The sequence below is a fragment of the Sorex araneus genome, chromosome X, assembly GCF_027595985.1.
Source record: "Sorex araneus isolate mSorAra2 chromosome X, mSorAra2.pri, whole genome shotgun sequence".
Lineage (NCBI taxonomy): Eukaryota > Metazoa > Chordata > Mammalia > Eulipotyphla > Soricidae > Sorex > Sorex araneus.
In genome coordinates, this window is record NC_073313.1 from 137,283,728 (window position 1) to 137,306,742 (window position 23,015).

The 23,015-nt window shown below is 37.5% G+C and overlaps 1 protein-coding gene across 3 annotated transcripts in view; it reads right to left on the bottom strand.

Moving 5' to 3' along the window:
• Positions 1 to 1,020: 1,020 nt before the first annotated feature.
• UPRT (uracil phosphoribosyltransferase homolog) overlaps positions 1,021 to 23,015 on the bottom strand; it is an 85,857-nt gene continuing 63,862 nt past the window's right edge. For 2 of the 3 annotated variants that reach the window (XM_055121379.1, XM_004620917.2), the window contains exons 6-8: positions 19,474 to 19,635; positions 12,906 to 13,004; positions 1,021 to 2,034 (exon numbers count right to left, since the gene is read on the bottom strand). In XM_055121379.1, coding sequence (XP_054977354.1) covers positions 1,928 to 2,034; positions 12,906 to 13,004; positions 19,474 to 19,635 — 368 coding nt within the window. In that variant the 3' untranslated portion in view covers positions 1,021 to 1,927. The remainder of the gene's footprint in view (positions 2,035 to 12,905; positions 13,005 to 19,473; positions 19,636 to 23,015) is intronic. The other variant, XM_055121378.1, reaches the window with a different exon arrangement.

Sequence of the window (23,015 nt, forward strand, 5' to 3'; positions counted from 1 at the left end):
ACAAGGAGATAATGTTGATTTAATGAGCTTTAGTTAGAGTTTCTACTAATCAGGAATAAACAAAAGTCATATTGTGTCAAAACACTTCAATTACAAGCACAGATGATGTTTGCAATAAGAATGTGAAAACCGTATTTACCATTAAGGAACCATAATATGGATTATCTATTAATCAATTATGACAATCTTTAAAGTCAGAGAGAAAAAATACAGTGAAATCTTTCTAATCTTCCTATGTTCAAATAAGATGCTGCCCATTTTATATCAGTTATCACCTAATCTTTGTTGACTTTTATTAGCTTAGGTCTAAGGTATTGCCTTCTATTCTTTGTGGGCTTTTTGTTTGTTTTAAGAGAGGCCCACATTACCTGTTTATCGGGCTATGAGACTGTTATTAATCAACTTTAACAGCAACCACTGTTGGGGCTGGAGTGATAGCATAGCGGGTAGGGCGTTTGCCTTGCACGCGGCCGACCCGGGTTCAAATCCCAGCATCCCATATGGTCCCCTGAGCACCGCCAGGGGTGATTCCTGAGTGCATGAGCCAGGAGTGACCCCTGTGCATTGCTGGGTGTGACCCAAAAAGCAAAAAAATTTAAAAAATTAAAAAAATAACAGCAACCACTGTTAAAATGTTTTGATGTCAATATAACATGAAAACAGGATCTGATGAGCAATTTTCAGAAAACAAACACTGTTCCTAAACGATTCTGTTACTTTTTTGGACATACCCAGTGGCATTCAGGGCTTACTCTTGGCTCTGCTCTCAGGGATCACTTCTGGCGGAGCTCAGGGTACCACATAGGATGCTGGATATCAAATCTGGGTCAGCCCCATGCAAGGCAACACCCTACTACTCTGGTCCCAAGATTCTATTTTTTCCCAAAGCCTATATATGATCACATATAAATCTAGGAATTTAAAAATCATGGAATTTTCCCCCATTTTAACCATATAAAATTGACAAATATCCAATGAAACTAATTTCTAAGTTAGAGATATTCAGCAGAAACCTCCAAATTGAAAATGAAAGATCTTAGTTTATTTATGAACCACAAGACACAAGAAACATCCTTTATTCCAAATCTCAGAAAAAGACACAATAAATTATTTTCCAAAGCACTGATGCCACTGAGAGGACTTAACCTACTATCCTTGTTAATATTTAAACATCCTTGGTTCAATACATGTAAATTATAGTAATAAAGGTCTAGTTTCTAGAAATGCACCGTCGTCATCTCCATTGTGTTATGCTTTGCAAGGCACCTAGCACCAAGGCAAGGCAATGTAGAAAATGGACCGGTAAAAACATTATGACCTGAGTAGAGAGTTATCCACATATTCTGGATCTGCAAATTGAGTGAGAATATTAATGGAAATGTGAAATTCCAGGAGGCATTCTCTATGTTTTTTATACTAATCATCTTACAAACATGTACAGTACCAGAAAGCAAAAAAGTTAGACTGAAGTAACAATAACCATGTCTGCAAAACCTCTCTTGACCTAAAGGCAAATTAAAATATGCAAACTACGATAGAACAAAGAACCAATTCCAATTAGATTTTATTCATGGATTTATTTATGAGTTTATTCAGTCTCTAAAGCTCCTGGAAGCTCAGTCTCTAAGCTGAAAGGTTCATCTGTTAGGGAACAGTTTCAATGTACTGAGCATTCATAAATTTGAATGAATGTATTGTTAAAATATTTTCTAAAAGCGTGTATATTTATTGCTAAATATCATGCCAATGATCAAGAAATAAACAAAATGATTAAAATTCAAATATTTCCTTTTGTTATATCTACTTCCAAAAACTACAAAGCATCTTTAACATAATTTTAATCTGCCATTCCTCAAAGGAATTCACAAAACAGATAGATATTCAAAACATAACTGTAATATTACACAAAATCATTCCCTTTATTAACTTAGTCTGTTCCAAAGTATTTCTGTCCAAAATGTGTGGGTGCAACAGGATGTACTTCAGTAGTCAAAATTGTGATCTCTGGAAACTCCTGAATGATTGATTTGGCACCTTCAGAAAATAAAAAAAGAGAGTTACTGTTATGTTAGGATTCCTGGTAATAGTTGGAATACAAGAATTTTATATTCATCAAATTAATCCTTAAATAGGGGCTGTCTGTATAAGTACTTTTGCATGTTTATAGTGAGTGATGTCTGCCATTGCAATGTACTTTCTCTTCAGATACAGATTTTCTCTTTAGATACAGAATTAGAGGGAGGAGAGAGATGTTATTTTTGAGTAGCATACTCAATGTACAAGATAGTTTTCCTGGCTTGCTGCACGGCTGAAAGCATATTCTTCCAGTACCAGTAAATAAAATGGACTCAGAATTTTTGAGGACAGGGGAGTAAATATATCTATGATAGAATCATTTTTTTGGAAAAAATATATGTTGTTGATATGTCCTATATTTGCAAACTTATTTATAATTCCAGCTTATTACTTAAAGGAAAGGTGATTCTCACAAAATTCCTAACCTTGAGTGGCAGTGGGGCATTCATATCCAGCCCCAGGCAGGGAGGTGACCCAACTGCATTTAAGGTCTAGATGGTAGACACACATTCCCTTGCATGAACTGATGAAAAAGACTGGTTCGATTTATGGCATCCTATATGGTCCCCAACCCATTGAGGAATGATTCCTGAGAGTAGCGTCAGAAGTTAGCCCTGAACAGCACCAGATGTGGCCAATAACAACAAGGAAGGAACAAAATCCAAAGTGTAAGGATCCCCAATGGAAAGGAGGGAATAGTAAAGAACTATTGGTAGAAGAAATTATCAGAACGTCTATAATCTAGGGATTAAAACACACCCATATGTGAGAAATACAAAGAGTTACAAGCAACATAAATACAAAGAGAGTAACACCAAGACACATTGTAATTAAAATTACAAAAAAAATCGAAGATAGAATCATAAGAGTAGCAAGATCAAAGAGGAAAGTTACATATAAGGGAATGGTCATAAGACTCACAGTTGAGATATCAAATGAAATCCTACAGATCAATAAGAAATTCAATGACATGTTGAATTAAATAAATAGGTAAGCAATAATACTTATAGGTTATCATTCAAACTTTAAAAAGGGCACAAGGTGGCTTGGAGCAACAGCACAGTGGGTAGGGTGTTTTGCTTTGCACTCAGCTGACCCAGGTTCAATCTCCAGTACCCCATATGGTTCGCCAGACCTGCCAGAAGTGATCCCTGAGTGCAGAGCCAGGAATAAGCCATGAGCACTGCCTGGTGTGGCCGAAAAACACAACAAAAAGGTGAATACCAGCTAAAGAACTTTATAGTTACTAAAATACTGAAACAGATTTACAAGGATCACACTACACGCTCTCTTTTGAAAAGCAAACAAATTCTGCCTGGGAGTTGTGAGATAGCAAAAATTGTAAAATGGAATTTAGAAGAGTATGCACATGAGACTCACCAGCTTTAAATTTAAGAGGGAATGCAGTCTCGAATTAAAAGCAAACAACCTGTTAATCTCAAGGAAAACACTCTAGAAGAGGCCATTGGAACCTGACCACTGCGTAAAAGACAGATATCTAAGTACAGGTAAATAAAATAAAAGACTGCCAAAGATGCAAAGAAAAACTTCACAAACACTCAGAATTAATATAAGAAGATGGCAATAAGTTCTTTCATTTCAATAATCTCACTTAATATCCATAAGCTGAACTCACCAAATAAAAGGTACAGAATGGCTGGATGAATCAGAAAACTGAACCCAAACTTCTATTGATTATAAGAGGCATATCTGAATGGTCTGGATTAACACAGGTTCAAAAAAAAAGACTAGGAAACACACTTACAGGCAAATAGAAGCATATAAAAGGCCAAGATTGCCAGGTTTATATCAGATAATTTAGAGTTAAAATGTTGTATGTCACAGAGATGAACATTATGTAATGATCAACAGATGCATACATCAAGAAGACAACACTATTTAGCATATAGAAACCAAACTAAAGACCATCAAAATATATGAAGCAACTGCTAACACTGAAAGCAATGTAATAGTAGTAAAATATTTGAACACTCAATAAGGAAACACTGGCCTTAAAAGAGGAAATGAAAAAATGAGTATTTCCACTAAAAAGTAGAGTTCATTTTGTCTCTAGTGCATATGGTAAATTCTCTAAGATAGACCAAATACTGAAACACAAAACAAGTATTCATAAAAATCAAGAGAGAAGAAATAAGTACTGTCTCAGACAATAATGTGTTCAGAGTAAAGATTAACCACAAACAGAAACCTGAGAGAAATCAAGCACTTGGAAATGAAACACTTATGACTTAACATACAGTGGGTCAAAGAGGAAATGAAATAATTCAAAAGATTCCTGGAAACAAACAAAAATGAGGAAATGAGTCAAGGAAAAAGTATGCTAAAAGGGAAGTTCATAAGAATGCAAGCATTCATTAGGAAACAATAAAATACCTAAGTAAATAGCCTAACTAGGCACCTTAAAATATTAGAAAAAGAACCTAAGGGCATCCAGAAAGTAGAAAGAGGAAAATGATAAAAACTTAGAACAGAAACCAAAAATGTAGGAACTAAATTTAAAGACATTAATTAAAGCAGCACCTAATTTTCAAAAGAACAAACAAGGTCAATTGGCCCTTTTCTATACTCACAAAGAAGAACCTTTATCACATTGGCTTAGAAACAAAAGGAAATACATGACAACAGATACCAGAGACATACAAAAGATAATGCAAGAATATTATGCTGGTGGTGAGGGGGGGCTATGGAGGAAACCTTGGTGCAGGCCTATGGGAGAAACATTGGTGGATGGAAATTGACACTGGTAGTGAGATTGGTGCTGGGATGTTGATTGTCTAAAACTCAACATGTTGATTGTCTAAAACTCAAAGATGAATAATATTGTAAATCACAGTCATTTAATAAAATAAAAAAATTAAAAAGAAATATAGTAGGGGAATAACAAAATGAATACTATGAATGATTTTATGCCATGAAATTCTAAAGTATAAAATAAATGGATAAAAATTTAAAGTCTATAAATACCAAGACTGAATCAGGAAGAAGCAGAACATCTGAACAAATCCATTTCTATTACAGAAGTCAAAACTGTAATCAAAATAGTTTTCCCAAATAAAAGCCCAAGCCCAGATGTGTTCACTAGTGTTTTTTCCCAAACCTTCAAAGAGGGGCTAGGACATACTTCCTATCCTTGTCAGACTCTCCCAGAAAGTCAAACAAACAGGAATTCCGCTGAACAGTTTTATGAGGCTACTATCAACTTGAGTCTCTTGCCTGTGCCTGGCTGTCTTCCCCGGGGCCTCCTCAGAGGGACTGGGCTCCAGCTTCCCTCCCAACCCCGAGCAGAGCTCCCAGCAGCTGAAGACGTCTGGAGTCTTGCCACAGCCATGCTCAAGGCCCCTGTCCATACGTTCAGATGAGCCTCATGCATGAAGGAACCGGCAGAGGAACCCAGGTGTGTGGGACCTGGGGCTGAGACCTCCTAGGCTGCTCGGATAGGGATTGGGCCTGCTCCACCCAGATTTCCCATTTCCCAGTAGCTAGGCGGTCACACCCAGGGACTGCCCCCCCCTAGCACCATTTAATCCTGTCAACAGCCAACATCCAGAGACTTAAAAGCCAGCTCCTGGACTTTGCGGCTCGATATCTTACAGCCTACTTCTCCCTCTCTGGGAGAACCTGGCAAACTACTGGGAGTTTACTGCCCACATGGGAGAGCCTGGCAAGGTCCCCATGGTGTATTAATATGCCAAAACCAGTCACAAGCTGGGTCTCATTCCTCTGAACCTGAAAGAGCCTCCAGTACGGCATTGTTAGAAGGACGAGTAGAGAGAGGCTTCTAAAATCTCAGGGCTTGGACGAATGGAGATGTTACTGAGACTGCTCGAGAAATTCGACGACCCCAACAGGATGATGATGATGATGATGATGATCAACTTGATACCAAAAACATATATACAAATACCAGTAAAAAGAAAATTTGCAGGCCAATAAATAACCCAGAAGAACATAGATAATAGATATCCTTTTGCTTGCTTTTTTTTTAGTCATATCCAGTGTTGCTTACAGTTTACTCCTAGGTCTGCACTCAGGGACCATATGGGGTGCCAGTGATTTACCCTGGATCAGTGACATAGAGGGCAAGCACCTTACTTGCTGTTCTATCTCACCAGCTCAATATACAAAGATTCTTAACAAATAATCTAAACAATCTGAATTCAATAAAAAAATATTAGAAGGATTATGCATCATGATCAATTGAGATTTGTTTCTCAGGGATGTAAAGAAAATGAAATATGGAATTAAATTAATATGAACCACATTAAATAAGGAAAGATAAAAATCATAGGATCATATCAATAAATGTGGAAAAAGCATTCAACAAGATTCATAACCCATTCATGGTAAAAATTCTCAACAATAAAAGGATAGGAGGAACTTTACTCAACATAATTCTCCCACCGGTAATTTCAACATACTCAAGGACAAAAACTTAAAAGCCTTTTCTCTAAGATTAGGCACAAGATAAAAATGACCACTATTATTTAACAGTATTGAAAGTCTGTACTACAGCAATTAAGCAAGAAACACATAATAAAGGGATTCAAATTGAAAAAAGTTTTTCCACTTGAAAAAGAAGTATACACAGGTGGCACACATAGAAAGGCTCAAAATCTTCAACAGTATACTTCTAGAAACAATAAACCCATACAGTAAAGTGGCAGGCTACAAAATAAATATGCAGAAATTCATTGAATTTCTACACACAAAGAATAAGTTCAAATAGAAGTACTTTTAAGTTCCATTTATTATTGTGCTTCTCAAAATCAAGCAGCAAAGAATCAACTGGAGAAAATAATTCAAAGATTTATACAAAAAACTGGATTACTCTTAAAAGAAAGAGTAGAAGACACAGAAAATGAAAATATATTTTCTTTTTATGAATTGAAAGGATTATCATTGTTACACAACTTGATCACCCTACCCAAAATACTATGCAGACTGAATTTGGCCACCATGAATACGCCTGTGGAATTTTTTAGAGACCTGGAAAATATACTGTTAAAATTTATATGGAATAATTAATAACTACCCAAACAGAAAAAGAAATCCTGGGGTAAGAAGATGAAAAGCTTTTCACTGCCTAACTTAAGTTGTATAAAAAACTGTGTGGTACTGGAATAAAGGCTAACTCTCAGATCAATGGTCTAGAATTGAGAACCCAGAGAAAAAAGATCAGAATCATGGACAGTTGATCTATGACAAAGAACCTACACTGTAGGATAATATAGATTTGCCCTTCCTCCCTGGCCACTGGTAGCTTGCGTTTCTTGACTGCCCGCCCCCCCCCACCTCTCAATTACCTTTGTCTCCTGATCAGACTCTGACTTGCAAATATTGTCTTTCTCTTCTCTTTACTGTTCTTTGCATGGTTAGTTATTTCAGAGCAGTTGCTTTTTGTATGGATACAATAAGACAGTTAAAAAGACAAGCCTGGGGGCTGGAGCAATAGCACAGCGGGTAGGGCATTTGTCTTGCACGCAGCCGACCCAGGTTCGATTCCCAGCATCCCATATGGTCCCCCAAGCACCGCCAGGAGTGATTCCTGAGTGCATGAGCCAGGAGTAACCCTGAACATCACTGGGTGTGACCCCTCAAAAAAAAAAAAGACAAGCCTGTGACTTGGGAGTTGATTGACTCCAGATAATAAACCTCCTGGACATCTGCTCTCTCGACTTAAGCCTCAATTACCTTTACTTCCTAGATCCCCAAAAGCAGGTCCTGACGAGGGACTGGATGGATCCAGGGCAAGCGGTGAGCTATGATAAACCACATCGAAATGGGCCTGGACAAAGTGACCTAATGCTTAACTATAAGTTAAGTGCTTGGTCATGGACAAATACTGTCATGATCCAAAAAGTAATAACTACATTTGGGCCCTGCTGGGGTTAGGAAAAATTAATCCAGCCTGAGCACTGTAGTCTGAATCTGTGGTGTGATGTCCCCAGGAGAGTCACCCTACAAACCTAAAAGAGTCTATTACTGTGTCCATACAGAATGGTAAGTATTAGGAAGGAGAATTTAAGATATTAACCAAGTTGCAGGTCTAAGGAGAGGAGAAACACACCTTAAGGGCTGTTTTGCCCTTGTGGGTTGCAGGGGGTCAGAAAGACTGGAAAAAAGCATTTTGATTGTGCTTCCTGTGGGCAGGGAGGCGAGGATGGGGAAGCTTAGTGAGAGAGAAGAAAAAGAACGGCTGCTAGGAAGAGGTAGAAGGTTGCTGTGGGGGTAGAGAGGAAGGAGAGTTAGAGGAGAAGGTTGCAAGTTAGAGGGAAGGCTGAGAGCTGAGAGTAAGTAAGAGTGGCTGGGGAGACTGGAGAAGGGGTCCCGGAGAACACTGTAGAGCGAGATAGAGAGAGAGCTGGGAGAGACGAGAGATTGAATAAGCGACAACTAATCAGCCACCAGCTTGGCCCTCGTTCTTCGAAGGCAACAGCCGACCCAGGTGAAGAAGCGGCTTGAGAGCACCGAACTCGGGTGGCGAGAGAGAGCAGCCCAGAGAGCTCAAGAACATCCGTTAGTGTGTAATCCCTGCGCGTGAGGAGTTCACACAGCCCAAGAGTGGGAACTTACACGCTACACTACTAAATGGTGCTAGGAAAACTGGTTACCCACATGCAAACAAGCAAAAACCCAAACTGGACTGCTATCTCACACCATACACAAAATTTAAAGATGAATTAAAGACCTCAATATTAGTTTCAAAACCATAAAATACATCGAAAGAAAACTCTCCAAAATATTGACTTCAGAAGTGTCATCAATGAATCAACTCCACTGAAAAAGTGAGAAGAAGCAAATACATTAATGGTACTACAAAAGTCCAGATAGCTTGAATATAAATATGCCTTGCTGAAACAGAGAAAATTCTCCCGCAGGAATCTGACAAAGGCCTAATATCCAAGATTTATAGAGCACTCCAAAAAACACCCCAAAATCCCAGACCAAAATGAGGAGACAAGCTGAACAAGCACCTTTTCAAGAATCAATAGATATATGAAAAGTGTTCTTCATCGCATATCATCAGGGAAACACAAATAAGTAAGCCAATGAGATATCTCACAAAATGACAATGGTGCACAGCACTGAATACAATCAGTGCTGGTGGAAAAATGTGGAAAAAGAAACCCCCATCCACTCTTGATGGAAATGTTCACTGGTTCAGCCTCTATAGAAAAGAATATAGAGTTAGAGAGATAGCACAGGGGTTAAGGCACATGACTTGCATGTGGCTGACCCTGATTTAATCCTCAGTACCACATGGTTCCCCAAGAATCATTGGATGAAGCCCTGGAGGCTCCTGAGCAATGACAGTTGCGCTTTTGGAGGTTCCTAAGCACAGCAGGATGTGTCCAGAGAAATCCATGGTACTTCGGGCCCTAAGCTGTATTACACCCCTAGGTCCTACACTATACTGACAGTCTGCCTTAAGGGTCTCTGGATCTTTTGAGCACTTCTTGGGAGACGTTAAAAATTAAGAAATTAAATTCCACATGACCTAGCAATCATATACTTTGGCATCTATTCCAAAAGCACAAAAATACTAAATGTCTTCATTTGCCTTTCTGTGTTCACTGCACTCCTGTGTTCATTGCAATGCTATTTACAATAACCAAATTCTGAAATCAACACAATTGCCCAACAATTGATGAGCAGATTTAAAAAATTGTTATATATGTACAATGGAGTAATACTTAGTATTTTTTTAAAAGATGAAATCCTGCAATTCATTGCAATTTAGAGGGAACTAAATAACATTGTCCTGAGAAAAATGACTGAAAGGGAAAAAGACAAATGCTGAAAATCTGTGTGAAGCATATAAAGCATATAAAATATATGTGAAGCATATAAAGAAAGAAAATAAAAAATTTTTAATTGGCCAATGATAACAGACCTTGAGAGTTAGCCTACATAGAACTGAATTCTCTACTTAGGAAAATGCTGATACTTGGATGATGGCTGTGGTACAGCAATATTGCATCCCTGAATAATAATGTTAACAGTATTATAAATCATGGTGCTCAAATTAAATAAATAAAATAACGAAAGACTGAAATACAAAGGGAAAAGAGAAAAAAGAAGTTACAACTCTAAATTTGAATGAGAGTATGTAAACGGATTGGCTAGGATTCCACTCAAATTAAAGTCATAGCAAGGTTGCCACAAAATTAAGAATTTTTCAGCTATGTTGTCAAAGTACTGAATAATCGGAACCGGAGAGATAGTATAGCAAGTAGGACACCTGCCATGCATGCAGTCAACCCTCATTTAACCCCCAGCACTGCATATGGTCCCCAGAGCGCCACTAGGAATAATCCCTGAGCATAGAGTCAAAAGTTAGCCCTAAGCACTGTCAGAGGGCGGTTCCCTCCTCCAAATAATAGACTAGTCCACTAGCACATAATATTAGATATAACAAGACTACTTTTTACTTCCAATGATATTATAAAACTCATAACTTTTTGGTTATCTCATCTTTAGTGCCACCTCTATCATATATTAATAAGCAAGTAAATCACCCTTTGTCATCAACAACATTTCAACTACTGTTATATTTTTTTATTATGAAACAACAAATTCAATACAATAGTTACAATTTTTATTAAATGATTACTAAATACTGCCCTCAAATTATATATTTTATAGTCCCCTTTGGGTTAGCTGAGATTTGAAATGTTTGAAAGTACTCAAGAAACCACATATTTCTTTTCAATTATAAAAAATATAAATTAAATGTAAAACATTTAAAATATTTTAAAAGGCTTAAGATGAATTTAATCATGCAATTCCACCATTCTAAGATAATCACTACTAATATTTTAAGTGTACTTTACTTTTTTGCATGGTGCATACCTGGTAGTACTTGTGGCTACTCCTGGCAGTCTTGGGGTAATGATTCAGTGCTAGGGATCAAAGCCAGGGCTCCTGCATGCAAACTATGTGCTCCAAATCTTTGAGCCATCTCCCTAACATACATTTTAAAATACAAACTGAAATAGCATTTTGCTTTTGTCTAACTTTCATTGCTGAAGAAAGATTTATTAGGTTCCATGTTAAATTCAAGCCTGACTTTTAGTGGTAATAATTTTCATTAATCTTCTTTAAATTTGATAATTAGTGGTAACATTTTACACCCTTCAAATGTTCTCTTTTAAAACTATCCTCTCTTATGGGCACTGGTGAAGGGATGAGTTCTCGAACTTTGTAAGGGGGAAACATGAGCACAATAATGTATAATTCATTTCAATTCTTAATGTAATTTTATTAGATCAATAAAGTCCAGATTGAAAATAAATAAATAAATAAATAAATAAATAAATAAAATATAAATATAAAAAAAAGAAGGGGCTAGGAGACCAAGTATATTGTAATTCTCTGGTATTAAAGGAGACATATCAAAATAAATTTGCAATTGTATCATTACATCAAACTCATCTACGACTATGATTGTATTATAACCATAATTAATTAGCTATGGTACAAATTATTAATAAATCTTTAGAAATTAAAAAAAAGAAAAAACTAAAAAAATCAAGAAATACAATTTTACAACGGGAATTTTTAGTAGGTGCATGGCATTCTGTTGAAGCTTCCCCAACGTCCTCATTTGTTCTCCAACTGTTGGAAATCTGTTGTTTCTTAAAAATATATATTATTATAAACAGAAAAAAATAAATAAATAAAACTATCCTCTCTTACACTTATCACACAATTTTATGTCATTATTTTTCAAAAACATGGCATAATAATTGTGTAATAATACATTCATTTTTCTGGTTACCAGAGACTCAGAGGAGAGAGGAGAGCTTAGTTAGTGTGATTTTTTTGCTTTGTTTTATAGCAGGAATCAAACCTTAGGCTTCACCCATGTAAGGGATGCATTCTACCAGTGAGCTATATCCCTAAGCCTCTACATTTTTAATACATACTTCACCATTATCTTTCAATTACTAATTTATTTACCTTAATATTTTAACTGTACTAAATAAAATTCTATAATGAATACACCAAAAGCAAAATTTACATGCATATAGGATTATTTTCTTTTTTGTCTGTTTGTTTCTTTTGGGAACACACCTGGCAATGCACAGGGGTTACTCCTTGCTTTGTATTCAGAAATTACTCCTGGTGGTACTTGGGGGACCATATGGGATATTGGGGATAGAACCTCACTTGGCCACATGCAAGGCAAGTGCCCTACCTCAGGAGATAGTACCGAGTGTATTATCATTTCACCCTTTGTTAATTGTTATTATATTAGGATATGTTTACTTTCTTAGGTTACTTTCAAATTATCCTAGATTACAGGTAAAACTGGGATCTTAAATATGGAATTAATAGTCATTAATAAATGGAGATTATGTACTTTGTCTTTTTAACAGAAGTCTAACTTAAATACTTATATTCTTATTTCAACGTTTATTTTTTCAAGACTATGAGGGTAGCTAGAATCTTGATTTTATTGTTCAGTAGAAGTTCTTAGACTCAGATGGGGATGGGATTCAAGAGATAAAGTGATCTCTCAGTTACTTGCAGTTTCTACCCAAAGAGGGGTACCAGGAAAACAAATTCCATCCTCTTTAGCAGAGTTAATCCATAAATTCCCATTTGAACTTGAAAATCAAAATGGTGTAGAATATTATCATTAAGTTTGGACGTGACAAAACACAGGTATTAACTACAAATGTTATATTTAGATTTAACTTGGAGGCAAATAAACTTTTCTTAAGATTAGATGCTAGACAAATATGTATTTATCCAACCCATAACTGAGTGGAGCCCCATTTACTGTCTTGTATTGAACTTACCGTGAGGAGTGGAGAATAGACTGAGTAGAATAATAACACTGGGTTGAACTCCATGCTCTATAAGAACCTTTACAGCTTCAATTACAGTATTTCCAGTGCCTGAAATAAAATGACAACCAAGTGCATTGGCAACAATAAAACTTATTTCAAAGTTTCCCCGAAGGGTAGTTCAGTAATCTAATATAAAATACCACAGAGAAGGAATTTAGAATGGAACTGTTAAGAATGCACAAGGAGCTCAAAGAAACAATAGAATACACAGCCAATAAAATACAGGAGGATCTGGGAGGAGGAATGAGGAAAATACAAATGAAAAAAAGGCAGAAAAATCTGGTAGGTGAAATGAAAAACTCACTGAAGATCTCAGTAGTAGAGTAACAGGTGTTGAGGAAAGATTCAAGGAGCTCCAAGATGAGGTGCAGAAAACCTCTAAACAGCATCAGAAGGTGGAAAAACCTCTCAAAATAAATCAAAATATGACAAAGAGAACATCACTGTGAAGTTAAGGGTAACAACATAAGAATCATCAAATGGACAGAAAGAAAACCCTGATGAAGAAGTAACCATCAAAGCCATCATTGCTGAGAAGTTCCCAGAGCTGAAGAGTGCATGCACACAAACCAGAAGGCCCAAAAGGTACCAGCTATAAGAAATCCAAATTCAAATAACCCAAGACACATCCTAATCAGAATGGAAAAAACCATAGAAAGAGAGAAAAATGAAAGCAGCAAGACCAAAGAAGGAAATTGCTTGTAAAGGAGCATCCGTAAGATTTGCAGCAGACTTAATCAGATGAAACCCTCCAGGGTGAACACAGTGGTGGAGTATAGTGAAAAAACTTAATGAAATGAATGCCTTACCAAGAATAATTTACCCAGTCAGACTTTCATTCAGATTTGAAGAAACAATATACAACTTCTCAGATAAATAACAACTCAGGACTCAAAACCGTTGTTACAAGAAGAATTAAATGGGCTAATTTAAGACAAGACAATCCCACAAGTACACCAGACCCCTAAGAAAAGAGGGCATAAATTGCCATCACAATAATGCCCGAGAGTATGGGGAATATTGTCTGCCATGGAGGCAGGGGGAGGGTGGGAAAGGGGGGGTATACCGGGGATATTGGTGGTGGGGAATGTGCACTGGTGGAGGGATGGGTGTTTTTGATCACTGTGTGACTGTAACCCAAACATGAAAGCTTGTACCTATCTCACAGTGATTCAATAATTTTTTTTTAAAGTCTCTCAATGTCAATGGACTAAATGCACCAATCAAGAGGCACAGAGTGTTCGGATGTATTAGAAAATTGAACCCAAAAGTCTGCTGCCTGCAAGAAGTATATCTGAACAATCAAAGCAAATACAGACTCAAAGTCCGTCTGGAAAGCAATTATCCAGGCAAACAACCCCCTCCAAAATTCTGGACTGGCTATATTAGTACCCAACCACATAGACTTCAGGTTGAAGAATGTTAGAAGAGACAGTGAAGGTCATTTTTTAACGATCAAGGAATCTGTACATGAGGAAGTACTCACACTCCTAAAGATATATGCACCTAGCAAGGGAACAGCAAAACACTTTAAAAAAAGCTAATAAACTTGAAGATAGACATTGATAGCAACACAATAGTAACTGGAGAATCCAATACCACTTTGTCACCTCTCAATAGATCAACCAGAAGAAATAGAAGAGAAGGGATTAATACACACACACACGACTTTCCATCCTCAAAAAGCTGGACACACATGCTTCTTCAGTGCACACAAGACATTCTCAAAATTAGACATGAGAGGCCATAAACTATACCTCCATAAAATTAAGAGGATATAAATGATACCAACTATCTTTTAAGATCATGATGTACTGAAAACAGAATTGAATCACACATAGAAATGGAGAACCAAATCAAACACCTGGAATTTATACAGCTTGCTTTTGAACAACAAGTGGGTTAGAGAAGAAATCAAAATGAAAATTGAAAGATTCCTGGAAACAAATGAAAATGAGGACTTGTGCTACCAGAACTTGTGGGGCACAGCAAAAGAAATGTTAATAGGAAAGTTTATAGCTATGCATGCATTTATCCAGAGAGAAGAGGGGTCCATATAAGTAACTTAACCTCACAGCTTGGAAAATGACCAACAAAAGGAACCCAAACCAGGCAGGAGGAAGGAAATAATAAAGTTTAGAGAAGAAATTAATGAGCTGGAATTGAAAAAAAAAACAATCCAAAAAAATCAACAAAACCAGAGTTACTTCTTCGAGAAAATAAACAAGATCAATAAACCACTAGCAATGCTCGGAAAGAAACAGAGAGATAATGCTAATAAACCAAATTAGAAAAGCAAAGTGGGACATAATAACAGAAACTACAAAAGGCCAGAGGGTCATCAGAGATTACTTTGAGAATCTATGCCATGAAACAATAAATCCTTGAAGAAATGGATAAATTCCTGAATTCCTATAATTCCAAGGCTTAACCAGGATGATTTGAAATACCTCAATAGACCTATAACCATTGAGGAAATCAAATGGTAATCAAAAGTCTTCCCCTAAAAAAAAGCCCAGAACCGGATGGATTCACTAGTGAATACTTTCAAACCTTTAAAAGGGACCAGTTGCCAATACTTTTCAAGATTTTCCAGGATATTCAAGAAAGACAAACATTCCCAAATAGTTTCTACGAGGCAAATATCCCCCTGACACCCAAAGCAGACAGAAACACCACCAAAAAAGAAAATTACATACCAATATTCCTGATAGATGCAAAGAGCCTCAACAAAATACTGCAAATAGAATCCAACAACTCATCAAAAGGTTCATACACCATGACCTAGTAGGATTCATTCAAGGGATACAAGGACAGTTTAACATATGCAAGTCAATCAACATAACATAGCATACCAAAAAAAGAAAAGATAAAAATGATCATATTAATAGATGAAGAGAAAGCATTTGACAAGATCAAGCACCTACTTCTGATGAAAATTCTCAACAAAATGAGAGTTGAAGGAACTTTTCTCAATATAGTCAAAGCTATCTACCAAGAGCCCACAGCAAGAATTATTCTAAATTGGGAAAAACTAAGGGCTTTCTCCCTAAGGTTAGGTACAAGACAAGGTGCTCACTCTTGCTACTCCTATTCAATATAGTACTGGAAGTATTTGCCATAGCAGTTAGGCAAGAAAAAGATATCAGTGGCATCCAGATAGGAAAGGAAGAAGTCAAGCTTTCACTATTTGCAGATGACATGATACTATACTTAGAAAATCCTAAAGAATCTACACAAATGCTCCTAGAAACAATAGACTTGTTTAGTAAAGTGGCAGATTACAAAATTAATTACCAAACATACATGCCCTTCCTATATGCAAATAATGAAAGAGAAGAAAATAGATATTAGAAAAACAATTCTGTACACAATTGTGCCTCAGAAAATCAAGTATCTTGGAATCAGCTTAACTAATGTGGTGAGGGAGCTATACAAAGAGAACTATAAAACACTACTTCAAGAAGTTAAAGAAAACAGGAGGAAATGGAGATGCATCCTTTGCTCGTGGATCAGGAGGAGAGAGGTACAAGCTAGCAATGATGCAACTTCTGGCAGAAATTTCTCTGGACTTAGTTACTAAAATACAGAAATCCAAAACCTTGCGGCCGCTATTGTAGCCACCATTCTCAGCAATGGAAAACAAATTATCAAATGCCTTCTTTCCAGCAGGTCCAACTCGAGGCGGGGGAACTCCAAACAATAATAGTGAGTTTTTTTTTGAAATATTGAATGTAATCAAAGTAAAGAGAAAGTAAAGTGAAATTTATCAGCTACACAGGTGAGGTGGGGGACTGTGGGGGATGGGGGAGGTTTACTGTGGTTCTTGGTGGTGGAATATGTGCACTGGTGAAGGGATGGGTGTTTGAGCATTGTGTAACTGAGACTTAAGCCTGAAAGCTTTGTAACTTTCCACATGGTGATTCAATAAAAAAAATGTCAAAATGGCAATACTGTCCAAAGTATTATACAGATTCAGTGCATTCTCTCTAAGGACATCCATGATATTTTTCAAAGTAGTAGTTCAAACTCTCCTGAAATTCATATGGAACAATAATCCCCCATGAATAACTAAGGAAATTCATGGGAAAAAGAATGGGAGGCATTACTTTCCCCAACTTCAAACTCTACTACAAAGCATTGGTATTAAAACAGAATGGTATTGGAATAAAGACAGACCTGCAGATCAATGGAGCAGAGTTGAATATCCTGACACTGACCCTCAAATATATGATCAACTAATTTTTGATAAAGGAGAAGAAATATGAAATGGAGCAAAGAAAGCCTCTTCAATAAGTGGCACTGGGAAAACTGGGCAGCTACATGCAAAAAAGATGAACTTAGTACTATTTCTAACAATCGGCACAAAAGTCAGATCAAAATGCATTAAAGATCTCCATATCAGACCTGAATCCATAAAGTATATCAATGAAAATACAGGTAGAACCCTCCATGACATTGAAGCTTAAGAAATTTTCAAGGAAAAACAACTGTCCAAGCAAGTGGAAGCAAAATAAACAAATGGGACTACATCAAACTAAGAAGTTTCTACACCTCAAAATAAACAATCACCAAGATACAAAGACAGCCCACATATTGGGAAAATTATTTATGTAATACCCATCTGATAAAGGGTTAATATCCAAGATATATATGTCACTGGTAAAAAGTTACAAGAAAAAAATATCCAACCCCATCATGGGGAGAAGAAATGAACAGAAACTTCCTCAAAGAATAAATACAAATGGTCAGAAGACACACTCTGCTTCGCTAATCATCAAGGAGATCCAAACCAAAACAACAATGAGATATCATCTCATACCACAGAGACTGGCATACATCAAAAAGAATAAGGGCAACCAGTGCTGGGGTGGATGCGGGGAGAAGGGACTCTCCTTCATTGCTGGTGAGAATGCCAACTGGTCCAGTCTTTTTGGAGAACAATATAGGGATTCTTCAAAAAGCTAGAAATTGAACTTCTATATGATCCAACAATACCATGTCTGGGAATATACCCCTGTGGGCCAAAAAACACGCAGCAGAAATGCCATCTGCACTTCTATATTCATCGCAGTTCTATTCACAGTAACCAGAATCTGGAAACAACCTGAGTGCCCGAGAACAGATGACTGGTTAAAGAAACTATTGTATATCTACACAATGCAATACTATGCAGCTGGTAGGAAAAATGAAGTTATGAAATTCGCTTATAAATGGATAGACATGGAAAGTATCATGCTGAGTGAAATGAGTCAGAAAGGGAGGGACAGGCACAAAATGATTACACTCATTTGTGGGATATTAAAAAAAGCATAATATGCGACCAATACCCCAAGGACAGTAGAAACAAGGACCAGGAGGAATGACCCATTGTTGGAAGACTGCCTCAAGTGCTGGGGAAGAAGTCATTTATGACAAAGATAGCTGGGAATGATCACTCTGGATAAGAACTGTATGATGAAAATAGGTAAAGAAACAAACATGAGAGAGAGTAAAAGAGAATGTGCGTGCCACAGAGGCAGGGAGTTGGGGGGGTGGCGGGGATCATGGGAACATTGGTGGTGGAGAAAGGGCACTGGTGCAGGGATGGGTACTCGATCATTGTATGACTGGAATGTAATCACGAAAGTTTGTAAGTCTGTAAATGAACTTCACGGTGATTCATTAAAAATAAATAAATAAATAAATAAATAAATAAAATTTAATAAAGAAACAAACACGACAACTTCACAGTGTATATTGCAAACCACAAGAGAAGAGAGACAGAGATAAGTGCCTGCCAGTCATAGAGACAGTCTGTGGTGGGGGTGGGGGTAGGGGTGGGGGTGGAGGGAGGAAAACTGAGGTCATTTGTGGTGGGAAATGTGTACTGGAGGAGGGATGGATGTTGGAACATTGTTTGACTGAAACCTGACATGAACAGCTTTGTAAATGTGCACCTCATGGTGCTTCAATTAAAAAATATATTGTAAAAAAATGTTACAGGTAAAGCTTCATGGTGCCTGTTTTTTTTTTTTTTAATCAGGGCTTTTATTTTCAATAATGGATATGACAAATACTTTCAGTATTCAAATGCAAAACAAGCTGTAAATTTATTCAGTGTTGAGACCTACAGGGTTCCACATGTGATTAAAGCTTAGGAAACAATATAATAGGAGAAAAAATATTACCTTCAAAGAGCATAAATATTTGAGAAAATCATATGTATACTTATTTGTCTTTAGAGGTAATATGCTTCAATATTTTCTGTATTCTACATATTCTGCCTCATTAGATCCATTACTTCGATGTATTCAAGACAGCTCATTGAAGCTAATAAAATTTGACTAATAGATATTCTCATTTTTACATAATAAAAATTCCCCAGTGAACTTCCTTGGGCAACTCCAAATTCAACTGAGAAACAGTTTTTGCGTTTTGGGAGGTGGGGTGGATTTTTTTTTACCTTTAGTGAAACTGGCAGTATGTTGAATATATATCCTAACTGAAAGTTACAAATTAAGCTCAAGTCACTTACTAAGAATTGGATACATCAGAAGGACTTTTCGCCTGTAAATATCTGGGGGAAACTTGGCATAATACACTTTGGCTCTCTGCGTCTCCTCATCACTCTGAATCAGGATCTTTCCAATTCGTATGGATCGACAGCAATCTCGTAAACCTTGTTCCATTGCCTCACCTTGAAAACCGACATAAAAAGTGAAAAACGGTTAAGGGGAGATAGAATGAAAGTCCAAGAAGTCAATGCAGTGTTTGTGAGTGGTACTTGGAAAAAAAGAACATTGTCAAGATGGAAGCAACTTTACTTAAGCTAACAGCTTTTACTTCTGACATCTTATTTTATACTTATCTCACAGGCCAGTGAAACTAGGATAAGGGTTAGTTAAACTAAACTAAGTGAGTTTCATTGCTGGCTTCTAGAGTTGCCAAGCTTCCATAATTACAGGAAGTAAGGGATTTTGTTAAGCTGCTCCTTGAACTTTCCAATATAAGAAACATTTCTGTGCTGTTATTTTAAGATGTATTTACAACACCTACTTTTACATTCAATCTAAAAAATACAAAAGCTGCATGTAATAGAGGCTACAGGCCAAAAGAGCTTCTTTGAGATCAAGGCCTCTTTGGGAAATATCTTAGACAATGACTTTAGTGGCAGAAGCTTTCCTGGCAAACAATTTCAAAATTTTTCCCCTCCTTCCTAAAAAAATGCAACCAAGACCTTAGGTATCTGATCACAAAGCTACTTTTGATTATGAGTTTCTTAAGAAAGTATTGGTTAAAAGTCACTTATTTTCACACCATCTTCAAGGCTGTATAAATGTTATGCTAGTATATTTTATTTAATATTTTTATTTAAATCAACTATTTTAATTTATTTAAAGGAACTTTGTATCAATCACTAGTATCAATAAAAGAATTTCTAACAGCATAATTACAAAGGTTAAAATCTAGCTGCTGAGTGGTAGGAAGCATTCGACTGGGAGGAAGAGGTGGTACTGAAAGGTGGTAAAGTGCTATGTATCAGCAAGAGTACTATAAACCCCAGTGCAAAAACTTTACACACACACACACCATACTAAAGAGCTTCAGGAAGCAGCAGACTGGTGAATGGAAGGCAAATAGGGTTAGAGGGGGCAGCAGTGGTGGAAGGAAGTGAACACTGGAGTAGGTATTGGTACTGAACCATTGTATGCCTGAAATCCAATCGTGAATAACTGTGTAAATTCACAGCGACTAAATAAAAATAATTTCAAAAAATACCTGTCAAGGGGGCTGAAGAGATAGTACAGGGGGTATGGTGCTAGTCTTGTGCATGGTTGACGGGGTTTGATGCCCAACACTTTACATGGTTCCCCCTTGGCCCTCTAGGAGTGATCCCTGAGTGCAGAAATGAGTAAGCACTGAGTACCACCAGGTGTGATCCTCTCCCCAAATTAACTAAACTAAAATCTATTTTATTTACTGTCACTGTCACTGTCATCCCGTTGCTCATCGATTTGCTCAAGCGGGCACCAGTAATGCCTCCATTGTGAGATTTGTTTGTTACTGTTTTTAGCATATTGAGTACGCCATGGGTAGCTTGCCAGGCTTTGCCGTGCGGGCAAGATACTCTTTGTAGCTTGCCGGGCTCTCCGAGGCTGGAAGAATCGAACCCGGGTTGGCCATGTGCAAGGCAAACGCCCTACTGCTGTTAGTTAATCAGTTATTAAACTGATTAACTAAACTAAAATAAAAATAAAAACTACCTGTCCATAAAGAATATGAGAGCCTGTCTTCAGTAAGAAGCTTGCCACTGCGGGGGTGGGGGGATAGGATGGCATAGGAAAGGGAACACTAAAGTGACATGCATGATACTCTATCAGTAACAGTATTGTAAACCACAATGCTAAAGAGAAAAGAAAGAAAAGGGAGCCAGAGCTATAGTACAGTAAGTAGGGCACTGAGCCATATTCGATCCTAGCACCCCATATGGTCTCTTGAGCCCCAACAGGAGTGATCCCTAGCACTTTTCAGTATGGCCTCTCAAAAAAACGGGGGAAGGGATGGGAAGGAAAGTGGAGGGGAAGAAAGGGAAGGGGAGAGGAGGGTAAGGGAAGGGAGGGGAGGGGCTAGAAAAGAATTGCCTACTACAGAGGCAGGCAGGGGAATGGGAGGAAAACTGGGACACTGGTGGAGGGAGATGAGCATTGGTGAAGGAATTGGGTGTTGGAATATTGTATATCTGAAACACAATCCCGAATAACTTTGTAATTAAAAAAATCATCAGAAATTCAAACGAAACAAAACAAAACAAAAAACTACCTGTCAATGCATCAGTCCATGTCATCTGTTATATACACTAGAGGCACATGGACCATGCTGCTTCCTTTAGGCAGGAAGAGCCAAACTGAAAAGGCAGATGACTTAAAAGTCATCTTAGACTCAAGTTGATTTTGCCTGTTTTGCCCATGGAGACAGAACTGGCTTCTATGGACCTGAAATACTGGTTTGGGTTGAGAGAGGATGGATTATACCCGGTTAATGGGATGGAAATCTCTTCTCTAGGCTACCTGGCACTGTTGGAGCTTATTCTGTCACTTGCACCATCAGTGGGCAAGAAAAGAGCCCCCTTAGGTTGCTATGTCATTCCCTTGACCAGTTGCCTGGGATGGCTAGAATTGATAGGGCATCACTTGATTAGTTGGTTTTGCTGGGGGGTATTGACCTGAACCATCTTCTGTTGTGCGTAAGGCTAGAGTGCTATGCCTGCACCACCTTCATCTACAAGTGAAATGTCGGAGATTCCAGATACTTAACTTCCTTATTAAGACCTGTGATCCTATGTTAGTCAACCCTTTTTTTCTACTACTGAGATCCCTGTGATTCTCCATTGTATCATTTTTATGTGTTTTTCTCATGATTTTTTGAGCTTATATAAATAAATATTTTATTTATTTATTGTTAAAAAAAGTCATCTTGACTTTAGTCACTGATTTTAGAAGGTAGAAAAACACTGTCCTGAGAATGCTATCACTGATTAAGAGCTACCTTCTATAAAATAGAGAGATAAAACCTTCTGCCTTCCTTAACATATTCGATTATGCAGCTGGAGCCATAGTTCAGCAGGTAGGGCATTTGCCTTGCAAACTGTCGACCTGGGTTTGATCCTCATCATCCCATGTGGTTCCCTGAGCACTGCCAAAGTAATTCCTGCGTACAACGCCAGGAATAACCTTTGAGCACCGCCAGGTGTGGGCCTCCCTCAAAAAACATATTCAATTGTTCACAAACAGAACTTCTAAAAGGAGAAAAAGGGAATGTGACTATGTATTAAAACATGAAGGGATCAGTATGACAATAATTGCTAGAAATGGTCACGCTGGACAAGAACTGAGTGTTAAAAGTAGGTAAAGGGATATACCTCATAACCTGTCAGTATCTGTATTGCAAACCACAATGCTCAAAAGGAAAGAGAGGGAGGGAAGGAGGAAGGGAGAGAGGGAGAGAGAGAAACAGACAGAGAGAGAGAGAGCGAGAGAGAGAGAAGAAAAGTGCCTGCTATGGAGGCAGGCTGGCAGG